This window comes from Lycium ferocissimum, unplaced genomic scaffold, assembly GCF_029784015.1.
Source record: "Lycium ferocissimum isolate CSIRO_LF1 unplaced genomic scaffold, AGI_CSIRO_Lferr_CH_V1 ctg10263, whole genome shotgun sequence".
Lineage (NCBI taxonomy): Eukaryota > Viridiplantae > Streptophyta > Magnoliopsida > Solanales > Solanaceae > Lycium > Lycium ferocissimum.
Genome location: NW_026713234.1, coordinates 1 through 12,732, shown reverse-complemented (window position 1 = coordinate 12,732; position 12,732 = coordinate 1). Strand labels below are relative to the sequence as shown.

At 40.8% G+C, this 12,732-nt stretch overlaps 1 protein-coding gene across 1 annotated transcript; it reads left to right on the top strand.

Annotated features, from left to right (window-relative positions):
* Positions 1–4,657: 4,657 nt before the first annotated feature.
* LOC132041462 (uncharacterized) lies at positions 4,658–5,803 on the top strand. Its single transcript, XM_059432175.1, has one exon. It carries the CDS (start codon positions 4,658–4,660, stop codon positions 5,801–5,803), a length of 1,146 nt encoding a protein of 381 aa, XP_059288158.1.
* Positions 5,804–12,732: the final 6,929 nt, after the last annotated feature.

Here is a 12,732-nt window from a genome sequence, read left to right as displayed (position 1 = left end):
TACCAAAAATCTAGGCTCCGGGACAAGGGAGCACTCCAAGATAGCTGAATAGAAATCCTAAGCTGGCGGATCACCAAAGCGAGCGTCTGTACCTGCGGGCATGAAACGCAGCCCCCCGAAGAAAGGGGGTCAGTACGAGATATGTACTGAGTATATAAAGCATGAAATACAGTAAGTAGGATCATAACTGAAGTAGAGATTCCAGGAGACAAGTATAATAGTCAAAAAGTCACTGTACCTGTGCCTTACGAATGAAATTATACATATCATTATCATATACCGTACCCGACCCATTATGGGACTCGGTGAATAAAGTCGTGTACACGTATACCGTACCCAGCCCATTATGGGACTCGGTGCCATATCATATCATCATATCATCATATCATTAAATAATCATATCATCATATCATCATATAGCGTACCCGGCCCATTATGGGACCCGGTGAACCATCATATCATCATATAACGTACCCGGCCCTCTAATGAGGGACTCGGTGAAAGATGTAGTAAAACTGTGCGTGATAACATACATGGCCCGGGACTCGGTGAAAGATATAACAACAAAGATGCACGAGCAGAGTAGTAAGTAACCATATGCAATTAAATCATCATCTGAGACTCAGTAGATAAGTAGACCAGCTAACACTCGAGTATCAAAGCGATAGTCATGTTAAGTTCTCTCTAAATGTCATTATGAACTATATTAAGTAAAGTCTCAGGGATCATAGACATGTATCAAATTAATACGAGACAGCTTATGAAAGTTAAGGACATTAGTCATTATAGAGCCTTTCAAGAATAGGAACTTTTACGTATCATTTACCATCCAATCATACAGAAGACTCGAGGCCAGTAGCTCGACTACTCTAAGAGTTCTACCATCAAGAAGTGAATAAGAATCCTAAATCATGCTCGAAACTTGTGAATAGAATTACCCCAAAGCTCATATCGTACATTACTTACGTCTAGGACATGCCAAAAGAAGGAAGGGATAGCTTCACATACCTTTAGCGCTTATTCGCCACACAACACGTATACGCTGCCCAATAGTATCTCAACCTATATTAAGACGTCAAGAACTACGGTTAAGCTACGGGGAGATTCAAAACGTATTCTAATGTTAGTAGCTCCTTTCTAGATAATTAGACGACGTTTCCCTTATATTCAAACCAACTACACAACAACCAAGCCAACATAAATAACCATATGTTCAAGTACCAACCCGAGACTATTCAAACAAGACTCGAGAACACTCCGAACAACCCGCACAATATTCCAAACAGCCCATATTCATAACATTCGATAACAATCCACATACGGCTACTACATATTCAAGTTACTCTTAATGATTCATAGTCGTAACATTTTCATCTAAACAACCTTACAACAGCCCAACCAACACACAACACAACATATAATCTTAATTACTATTAATCTTACAAGCTCAACAAGAACAACAACAACACATTAGACAACCCTAACTAGTAACGTAAGGATGCCTGATAACTTCACGAACATCTACGGACATGCCAAACAAACCATTTACGTTTATTATACATTCCTTAACACATTCTTTTCATCCAAATTCATAAACTATACCAACAACCACATGTTAACAACATTATCCATTTAGCTGCAAGAAACTATACTAACACCATATTAACTTCTACAACAACCCACAAACAATTACAACTCCAACTTGAACCATTAAATACCTTCATTCTCATCATAAAATCCATAACAACAACAACTAAAATACTAAGTAAAATTAGTTCACCATCTTCTACACAAAACAGCCCCTACACGGCTTCAACATCAACATACATAATTCCATGAATTTCATCCATATCTACAAATTACAACACGCTCAAACCACCCTTAATACATGTAAAAGAAGATTAAACCTTACCTTAACACTTGACTTCTCAACTTGGCTAGATTTTGTGAATTGCAAGAATGAATATTTTGGTTGCTCCAATGGCTACTTCACGTTACTATAGACCTTCCAATTGGTTGGAATACTTGAAAAAAATTAATTTTTGATCAACACGCAAGAGCTCAAGCTCGGCCAGCCATGGACGAGAGCTTCTCCTCTTTCTATCTCTAATTTCTCAAGTTTGAAGATGATGAATGAGTTCATTAGTCATTAATTTGACTTAAAAATGATGCCTACAAGTTGGACACATGTCCCACTCATGGCTTGAGCCAATCAAATTTGGCCATGCCATCGGTGGGGCCCACACGGCCACTAATGGCCAATTAATGAAATAATTAGATTTTTAATCCCACTTAATAATCTAATCATGGTTAATTAACCCCTAACCTCCATAAATATTTTCATATCAATTAAAATTTATAAGCAACTTGTGCATTAAAACAAAATCGGAGGTTAAAAGTCTCTACCTCGTATCCTAAAATTGTCTTGTCCTTAAACTTATCGCGATTAGCTTAAAATATCCCAATGTACAAAAATACGGGATATAACAATTATGTTATGAATATATGTCTTACGTGCAGCTACCTCCAAGTAGTTCTTTCTATTTATAGTAAAGGTTGTCTTTTGTGTTGTCCCCTGTTTCATTAGAGGTGTACTTCTGGTTTTGTTCTTTCCTTTACTTGGTTTCTTCCAAATTCACTGTCTTATTGTGGAGTTCTGTTGATAATATGAATTAATGGATACCTATGTCTGTATACGGTAAAAACCGGGTCAATGTGTGACCGGTGAGACCGAAGCCAAGGATAAGTTCAAATGAGCACGAGCATGTTCGATCTTTTCTTCACACCGGGGTATCATACCGGACGTAATTGACCCGAGACAAGAAAATTGTGTCCGTTGGTCCAGATACGCCGAGCAAAAATCAACGTGTCTGTTGGTCCGTTTAGCCGATTGCGAGGTTGCCACGCGTCAGGAAATCGTTATGCTATCAGCATTGACGATCGTACGGGTGTCAGACCGTACGGTCCTACCTTATCTTTTTTAGGGTTTCTTTATTCATAAAGGCTTTTGTATTGTATTCATGGCCCATAAGGCATACCTATAAATAGAGGACATCCTTCCCTATTTTTGGGGTTAGCTTTTCTCAGATCTCAACATTGTAATAGTCAAATATATAGAAGCTCTCTCTTAAAGATATTGGTCCGAATTTTGTGGTGTCCTTCCTTAACTTTGCTCATCCTTTCAATATATTACTTAATATATATATTGGCATAAACCATCAATCACAGTACACATTCACACTGCACTAACACATATATATATAACTACAAACAAATCCATAGACATCTCATACCAACCAAGTAGATTAAAGTTCATCCACATATCCTATACCTCACTTACAAATTTAATTGTTACCGAAATTCCAGGTAAACAGTTTGGTGCCCATCGTGGGGCTAAGATAATAGTGGTTTTTTAATCTTTGCTTCTTCCTTCTTTTACCCGTTGATTGAAGAATCTGCTAATTTTTGCAAAAAACGGACGAAATGGCAAGCAACGGACATTCCGTTCATGTGAACAACAACGAGATTGTGGCTGAAAACAAACAACAGTGGGTTACGAAACCTACCTGCAGATCCAATCGACCCAAACTCTGTTGACTCGAGAGAAGGCCTTAACCGGCAGAATATCGTGAATCAGAAGAATGTCGCCTTTCTGGCCATCGATCTCTTGAATACTCATAACTCAATTACCTTGTCCTGGGCTCAAAGCCGGAAAACACCGGATACACCGGATGAGATTAACTTACGTTTAATATTTGAAATGTTACAGGAATAGGGGACCGCCATAGCCGAACAGGGAATTGCTATAGATCAGCTTCAGAGCAAAAATGACAAGACAGATCCGGTAAGGTCAAAAGGGGTCACCGAACCAAGAAGGGACGAAGCATTGATAGTCAAAAGCAATGGATCCGGAGCCGGTTCGTCTACTGAAGTTCTGAAGCTGCTCGAAACCTTAGCAAAATGGGTCGATTCAACGGAGAAGAGAGTGAAAACGTATAACTCTCGGGTGGATCAAATCCCGGGAGCTCCATCGATTCTGAAAGGGCCGGATTCAAAGAGGTACATTCAAAGGCCTTTCCGTCCTAGTGCGGCTCCAAAGTTAATCCCGAAGAGGTTCAGGATGCCGAATACACTGAAATACGATGGTACAACAGACCCGCAGGAACACGTGACTTCGTACACCGGTGCCATAAAAGGCAATGATGTCGAAGAGGATGAAATTGAGTCCGTGTTGTTGAAAAAATTTAGGGAAACACTATCGAAAGAAGCGTTAAACTGGTATGACCATCTGCCCGAGCATTCCATCACTTCCTTCGAAATGCTCACAGTTGCGTTCATCAAAGCCCATGCTGAGGCCAAAAAGGTGCAAGACAGGAAGGTGAACATTTTCCGAATAACCCAAAAGGACGATGAGTTGTTACGAGAATTTATGAACCGCTTCCAAAGGGACCGGAAGGAACTCCCTCCAGTTCCAAAAGAATGGGCTGCACAAGCTTTCACCAAAGGGCTTAACCCTCGGAGCTCGACTGCTTCGTTCAAATTGAAGGAAAACTTGTTGGAGTATGAGGCTGTAACTTGGGCAGATTTTCATAACAGCTATGAATCAAAGATTTGGGTAGAGGATGACCAGCTCTAACTTCCCCTAGGACCTATAAATATGAGCAAAAGCTCTACGAGGTCGAGGAAAAATTACGAGTCGGAGATGCGACCATCGAGAGAAAGGTACCGGTCATACTCTCATTCGGATAAATCGAGCTTCAAGTTGGAAAAATCAAGGGTCGGCCCCAGTCACTTCTCCAGCAGGGGTGATAAATGGGCCGAACGCCCGTCAAACAGTCGAGGCCTATCATTTAGAAGTGATGCCGGGAGTTTGGCTAGCAATAAAGACGTACCAAGGATATCGGGATACAACTTCAACATCAACACCTCGAACCTCGTCTCAGCTATCGGCCGTATCACGGAGGCTAGATGGCCAAGGCCATTGAGGTCAGACCCAGGTCAACAGGAATCAAATGTGGTGTGTGAGTATCATGAGACCTATGGGCACAAGACTGAAGACTGTCATCAATTAAGAGAGGAAGTGGCTCTATTATTGAAGAATGGCCACCTTCGAGAATTCCTGAGTGAACGAGCCAAAAATCACTACAAAGAAAGAGAGAGTCACAAACGATCCGAGCCGGTGGAACCTCAACATGTGATCAATATGATAATTGGGGGAATAGATGCTTCACGAGGGCCGGTGATGAAAAGAACAAAGGTCTCAATTGTGCGAGAGAAGCGTACCTGGGACTGTGTAACCGAGGGTTCCATCTCCTTCAGTGACGAGGATGCAGAAGGCATCATTCAACCGCACAATGATGCATTGGTAATTTCTATCTTAATTTTCAAATCACAGGTTAAACGTGTTTTGATTGACCCAGGTAGTTCGGCCAACATCATCCGATGGAGAGTGGTAGAACAGCTGAGGCTACTCGACCAGATTTTACCGGTCGCCCGAGAAATCAGCGAGTTCAATATGGCAAGAGAAATCACGAAGGGTGAAATTTCTTTGCCGGTCAACATTGATGGCACCATACAGCAGACGGTATTCTACGTTATCGAGGGAGATATGAAGTATAATGCTTTGCTCGGCAGACCGTGGATTCATAGCATAAGAGCGATACCATCAATACTGCACCAGTTGCTGAAGTTCCCAACCCCGGAGGGGATAAAAACTATCCGAGGCGAACAACCCGCAAAGAAGGGAAATGTTCGCGGTCAAGGAAGCACCCCTTTTTCCAAAAAAGCCGGATCAAAGAGATGATGAATCAATCAAAGGCAAGGACACCAAATAGCAATTAAAGAATACGGGTTCGAAAGCGAGCGAAGGATCGGATCCTATTGGTGAAGAGGACGATTTCGGCGTGCCAGATCGTTTGTATTTACGGATGACTCGGATGCACCCAAATCTATCGTACAGGAGAGTAGCGGAACAAGTCATCTTGTTCGTACATCTACCGGATAGAAAGCCATACCTGGGCACGTTGGTTAACTTCGGAGCTCAGGAACAAGTTAATTAAATTTCTTCAAGCTAATGCCGATTATTTTGCGTGGTCTCATATAGACATGACAAGTGTGCCACCAGAAGTCACGACTCATAAGCTCATCCTCGATAGGAAATTCCCCTCGGTGAAGCAGAAAAAGAGACCAATGGCTGAGCCAAAACATGCCTCCGTAAACGATGAGGTAACAATGCTTTTAAAAATAGGCTTAATCCGGGAGGTAAAATACCCGGACAGGCTATCTAATGTAGTGGTGGTGCCAAAGAAAGGTAATAAATTTAGAATGTGTGTTGATTATAAGGAACTAAACAAAGCATGCCCGAAGGATTCGTTTCCGATGCCTCACATCGATCGAATGATCGATTCAACGGCTGGGCATGAGATGTTGAGTTTTCTCGATACTTACTCTGGGTACAATCAAATCCGGATGCACCCGAAGGACCAAGAGAAAACCTCCTTTATTACCCGATACGGGACTTACTGTTATAATGTCATACCATTCGGGTTAAAAAATACCGGCGCAACTTATCAACGCCTTGTTAATGGAATGTTCGAAGAACAGATAGGGAAAACAATAGAAGTTTATATTGATGACATGTTAGTCTAGTCCCTGGAAACAGAAGACCATTTAAAACATTTGCAGGATACCTTTGATGTACTTCGCAAATACAACATGAAGCTTAACCCGGAGAAATGTGCCTTCGGTGTCCGATCCGGTAAATTTTTGGGCTTCATGGTATAGAACCGGGGAATTGAAATTAACCCAGACAAGATCAAATCCATTGAGGATATTGAGGTAGTGAACAACGTCAAAACCGTGCGGCAGGTGATCGGAAGGATAGCGACGAGTCATTTCATTTTCGAGTTCTTCGGATAAAAGTCACTGTTTCTTCTCACTACTAAGAAAGAAGAATGACTTCGTCTGGACACCGAAATATCAAAAGGCTTTGCAGGAATTAAAAAGGTACTTATCGAGCCCGCCCCTGCTGTACACACTGAAGGCAGACGAACAGTTATTGCTATACCTTGCCGTGTTCAAGGTAGCGGTAAGCGGTGTTTTGGTCCGAGAAAAAGAAGGTACGTAATTCCCAATAATTATGTGAGTAGGACTTTAGGGGATGCGCAGACTCGTTATCCACACCTCGAAAAGTTAGCCTTGGCATTGGTAAGTGCGTCAAGAAAGCTAAAACCTTACTTTCAATGCCATCCGATATGTGTAGTAACTACTTACCCACTAAAAAATGTCATGCATAAATCAGAGATATGTCACGACCCAACCGGAGGGCCCTGACGGGCACCCAGTGCAAACCCACCCGGGCACCTCTTATCATACATTCACATTCACATCTAGGTGGACCATATGGCCAGCACATGATTTCTATACATCAATAATGCTAATCTCATTGGGCAACAACACATTCGTATCATCGTTAACAACTATGCCCATATCCATATACACAAGCCGACGAGGCTATCAAAATGATGTACAAAATATAGGCCGACAAGGCTAAAGACATCTAACGTTACACAACTGTCTACGAGCCTCTAAGAAGAGTATGTCACATTATATAGGCAAGACTGGGGCCCGCCATGCCCATATATATGTACACAAAAGAATAATACCCAAAATTTGTAGCTCCAGATGAAATGGAGCTCCTTTATGCAGTCTCTGAATAAGAAATCTATGGACCAAGCCTGTCACTCTATCCACGGCTTATGGCATATCGCAGCGTCCACAAACAAAAGGACGTCAATAAGAATAATGTACTGAGGATGTAAACCATAATCAACATCATAGTAGGAGCATAATATATAGCGTAAGAAGTAGCATAAGATATAGCGTAAGAAGTAGCACAAGATGGGAGAATTAGGAGGTAATAGAGCCATTTGTACCTCTATTGGCCATCATCATATTTACTTACTTGTCTTTCATAGGGACCTTCCATTTCTAATGCTTGCTCATGAATATATATATACATACCCTTTTATCTCATAGGAATGAGCTTTGGAGCAGCTATCAACTTAGGTGAAAACCCTAGCTTCAATACCCAAGAATCTCTTGTAGTCTACCAACCCTAGGAAGCCTTCTAACACATGAACACTTTGATTCTTGCCTCTTGATCTTTATTTTCTCTTGGATTGGGGTGGAATATGCTTGGAGAATGAAAAATGAAAGTGTTCATGAAATAAATGAAAAATGAAATAAATGAACCAAGGCCATCTATTTATACAAAAAGTTAAAAATCTACTCGATGGACTTATACGGACCACTTATACGGTCCGTATAAGTGGACCGTATAACACCACCATGGGAAAGTTTCTTTCTGAAATAGGTCAAGTTATACGGACCGTACAAAGTTATACAGACCGTATAAGTGGTCGTATAACACCACCATGGAAATTACCCTTTCTATGAAGGCCATGTTATACGGACCCTCCTTATACAGACCGTATAATGTTATACGGACCGTATAAGTGGCCGTATAACTCCCAGTTATGTGAAACTTCCTCTCGTTGATTCGTTTGACTTCAAATCCTCGTGGAATCTTCTTGGCACTTACATGATACTTCATTAACCATACAATAGGCCCTATAGCAGCCCCTCAAGACATCACAAAATAATTATTAAATCAATGATAGCAAAAACCTTTCCGAACACGATTTATATTTCACTTCCTTCAACGAACTAAATTTCACATATTCGTCCTTGAATGTTAGGTTCTTGGGGATTCTATACAAATTTTGCCAGAGTTTCCCCTATAATATGGCACTACCACCCTGCACCAGTAACCGAAAATACATCGCCTCACAGGGCTACAACAAAGAACATCAATAACCATGGCCACACACGACCAGGAAAACATTAAGGAAATCGCTACATACTTGAGGATAATGGCGTCTCTGCCTGAGTCTCCTGTGGAGGTGAAAATAAATGTGGGTACACAAGTTCATGTCTTCTTCGGCTTCCCAAGTCATTTCCACTCTACTATTATTTCTTCATAAAACTTTTAATGAAGCTACCTCTTTGGTTCTGAGCTTTCGTACTTGCCTATCTAAAATAGCAATGGAGATTTCTTCATAAGACAATTGTTTGGTAACTTGGACATCATCTATTGGTACAATTCTAGAAGGGTCTCTAATGCACCTACGAAGCATCGATACATAGAAAACTGGGTGAACTGACTCCAAATCAAGAGGTAGATCTAATTCGTAAGCCACTTGGCCTACTTTGCGTACAATCTCATAAGGTCTAATGTACTGGGGACTAATGTTACATCCGGCATTTTTGCGTATTTGAAAATTTTGAAATAACCTTGATTTATAAGGAATAAGGTCAAGTGTTGATTTGAATTAATGTATGTGTGTGTTCGCTCATGAAAAATATTGGTGTGGAAGTACGGTGGAAGGCCATGGCAAGTTTGGAATTTTGGAAATTAGTTTCTGGGAATTACAAAACGAGGCTTATAACCAATTGGGCTCAAAAGAAAAAAAAAAAAAAAATAAAGGCCCAATTTGGAGGGTGTGGTCCGTCCAATCCATGGCCAAGCCCATGGGAATTTAATTAATTATCCATGTGCTAAAATTATATAAGCAAGTCGAGGTGCATGAAACTTCAAGAAGTTGAAAGAAAAATCAAGAAAAAAAGAAAAAAGAAAGGCCTTCGGCCATAGAGAAAAAAAAAGGAGAAAGAAAAGAAGAAAAAATTTTGGAGCCTCCATCCTTGATCAAAAATCTTGTCCTTTGTGAATTCTTAACAAGTTTGAGGTGCTCTTCGGCGTAGTATAATTGGGTTGGAGGAAGAACTCCGTTTGCGGAAAGTTGAAATTTTAAGAAAAAGGTAAGATTCTTATGTTTTATGTTATGGAATGAATTTATATGTTATGATGATTAAAATTGAATGGGGATTATGGAAGTGTGACGTGTGGATGCATGGCGTGTGTGTGTGGAAGGGGTGTGTTTGGCCGTGAGCCAAGTGGTAGGAAAAAGAGTGAATTTGATTTTATTTAGTTCGTTAATTGTGTTGTTGTATTACCTGTGACGTAAATAAAGGCTTAGCGATTCGAGTTGGTGTTGAAGTCATGTATGTCGTTATGGGAAATTATATGACTTTATGTGGTTTTTATATAATTGTGGAAGTAATGGTCTAAGGTGTGAATTTATGTTGTTGTGAATGAATTCGGAAGATGTCAATGCGATTTTGTAATTTGATGCAATTGTGGAAAGTTGGGATGAATTATGGTTTATGGAAAACTTGTATATTTTTGAGGAATGTGTTGAAATGTATTTGAATGGTCTTGAATTAGTAAATAAATATGAGAACGTCAACTTCGAAATTGGAAGTGTGAAGTTGGAATTGAAACTATTGCATTAGGTCGGAAAGTTGATTAGTTGTGTTATGTTGTGATTGTTAATATTATTGATGTTGTTGTTGGGTTGTTGTTGGTTGTTTTGAGGAGTTGAATCTCGGGGGTATATATTTATAGAGTCTTTGCAAATTTCGGTAGCCAAATAGAAACCAAGATTGAAATCTTGAATCTGAATAGTATGTGGTAAAAAATGACCATTTGCGGTGCCTGACGAAACGGAGTGGAGCTGAACGAGCGTAAAGACGCGAATGTATGTAAAGCCTTTCTATTTCCTTTTCATGGCATGATCTGGTGTGTCTTTGGCTTCGGTTTCGACCCTTTGGGTCAATCCTATTCTCCCGGGATTCACACCCAAAGCGTTGGAGCGTTTTCGTTCAATGGAATTGAACCAAATGAGTCACAATTGACTAGTTTGGCTAGAAATGTCTAAAACTTGTCCGAATCCAATCCGACTACTCCCAAACCAATTATTAATGATATTATGAGGTTAGCTAGGCTGTCCCATGTACGCCCCCGCTCATTGGTTCAGGCGGGGGCCCATCATTCCTGATTCAACCTATCGTTTTACTTGATTTATTTTGTACCACAATTGAAGGAAATTTTTGGGCTATTGTCCTAACTATTGAACGATTTTTTAAATTAATTTTCAAACCTTTCCGAAGGGAGTGTGATATTTTATTATTTAAACTTTCAAAACCCTAGAAGGGAGTGCGGTATTTTATTAAAAGCCCGATTTTTAAAAACAATCCATAAGGGTGAAATTTATTATTACTATTATGCCCGAAGGGGTTTCTCCTTTTATTATTATGCCGGAAGCGGCAATGCGAAAGGGCTATCCTTATTATTATGCGCCGGCACGCCCGAAGCGGGCTATCTCTATTATTATGCGCGGAAGCGGCTTAATATGCGGGCTATCTCTATTATTATCTTAAGCGCAGCCCGGCGGGGCTATCTTATTATTATCTTAGGAAGCGGCAATGCGAAGGGGCCATTAATTGACACGAGCGAGGCCCCTCGGGCGGAAATTATTATTATTGTTATTATTATTTTGCCGGAGCGGCGTGTGATGTCCGTTGTACTTCTTTAGGAGAAATGTTCTAGATTACATTACTTATTCTGATTTGTTAGTTGGATTGCGATTATTTACTTAAGGCTTGCTTGCGACCTCCGTACATCTACTTATGTCTTCTGCTTAAAGGTTGTGGTATTGTTGTATGTGATTTCTTCCTCTTAAATTGCGTAGGTGGTTATTATCTATTTATTTTCGCTTTACATATTCAAGACATATTCGATGCGGCCCCTTTCTTCGGGGTCGTTTCATGCCGCCCAGTCCGGAGGGGCGCGATTTGGCGATCCGGTTAAGTTGTGGGAATCAACGGGAGTCGGACGGCATCCGTTTGCTCTTGAGGCCGTCTGTTTTTTGGTAGAATTTCGTGTATATATTTGCGAGGTCATACTTTTTTAGAAGTCGAACGGCGTGGGGTCAGGAATTCTTGTTTGGCCTTGTCGGCCACTATTTTTTGTTGTACGAAGAGCGAGAGGCCTTTTGGCTACTCGTTTTATGTCGTATGTATGTATATATCATGTTTTGAGGTACGCCGAGCCACGTGTCGATTTTGGTATTTCATTTTAAAATTTTCAATTCCGTTTTAAAAGAAAAAAAAATTTTGAGTCGACGTTTAAGGGTTCGCTCGACTCCGATTGAGAGTCGGGTGCCGTCACGCCCGACGAAGGTTGGGGTGCGACAACCGTAAGCTTACCCTTCGCTAAAATGTCATTACGCTTCATTGGCGGCACCTTCTCAAAAATACCCAATCTTTCACGGAACTCTAAGTCCCTTCGACGATTATGCTCGTATAGGACTTCGACGACTCGAGTCGTTATAATCGATCCCGTATAAGCTTGACTTTCTCTACGGCTGCGGGACCAAGTCGGTCCTATCAATTGGTCACCTCACTTTGAACCACCGAATTGGAGATCTACACTTTCGCCCATATAAACCCGATGCGGGGCATCCGGATGCTAGAATGATAGCTTTATTATAAGCAAATTCAATAAGTGGTAAATGATCATCCCAACCACCTCCAAAAATCTAATATACATGCTCCCGAGAAATGTTCTCAAGTGGTCCTGAACGGGGTTCGGCTTGCCCGTCCGTACGGGTGAAATGCCGTGCTAAGACTCACACGAGTCTCCAAACCTTCTTGGAAAGATTTCCAAAAATTGGTCAGAAGGCGAGTCCTCTCATCGGAGATAATAGATACTCGGGAACACCTTGAAGTTACACTATCTCTTTAACATAAAGCTTTGCCAAATTTTTTAAT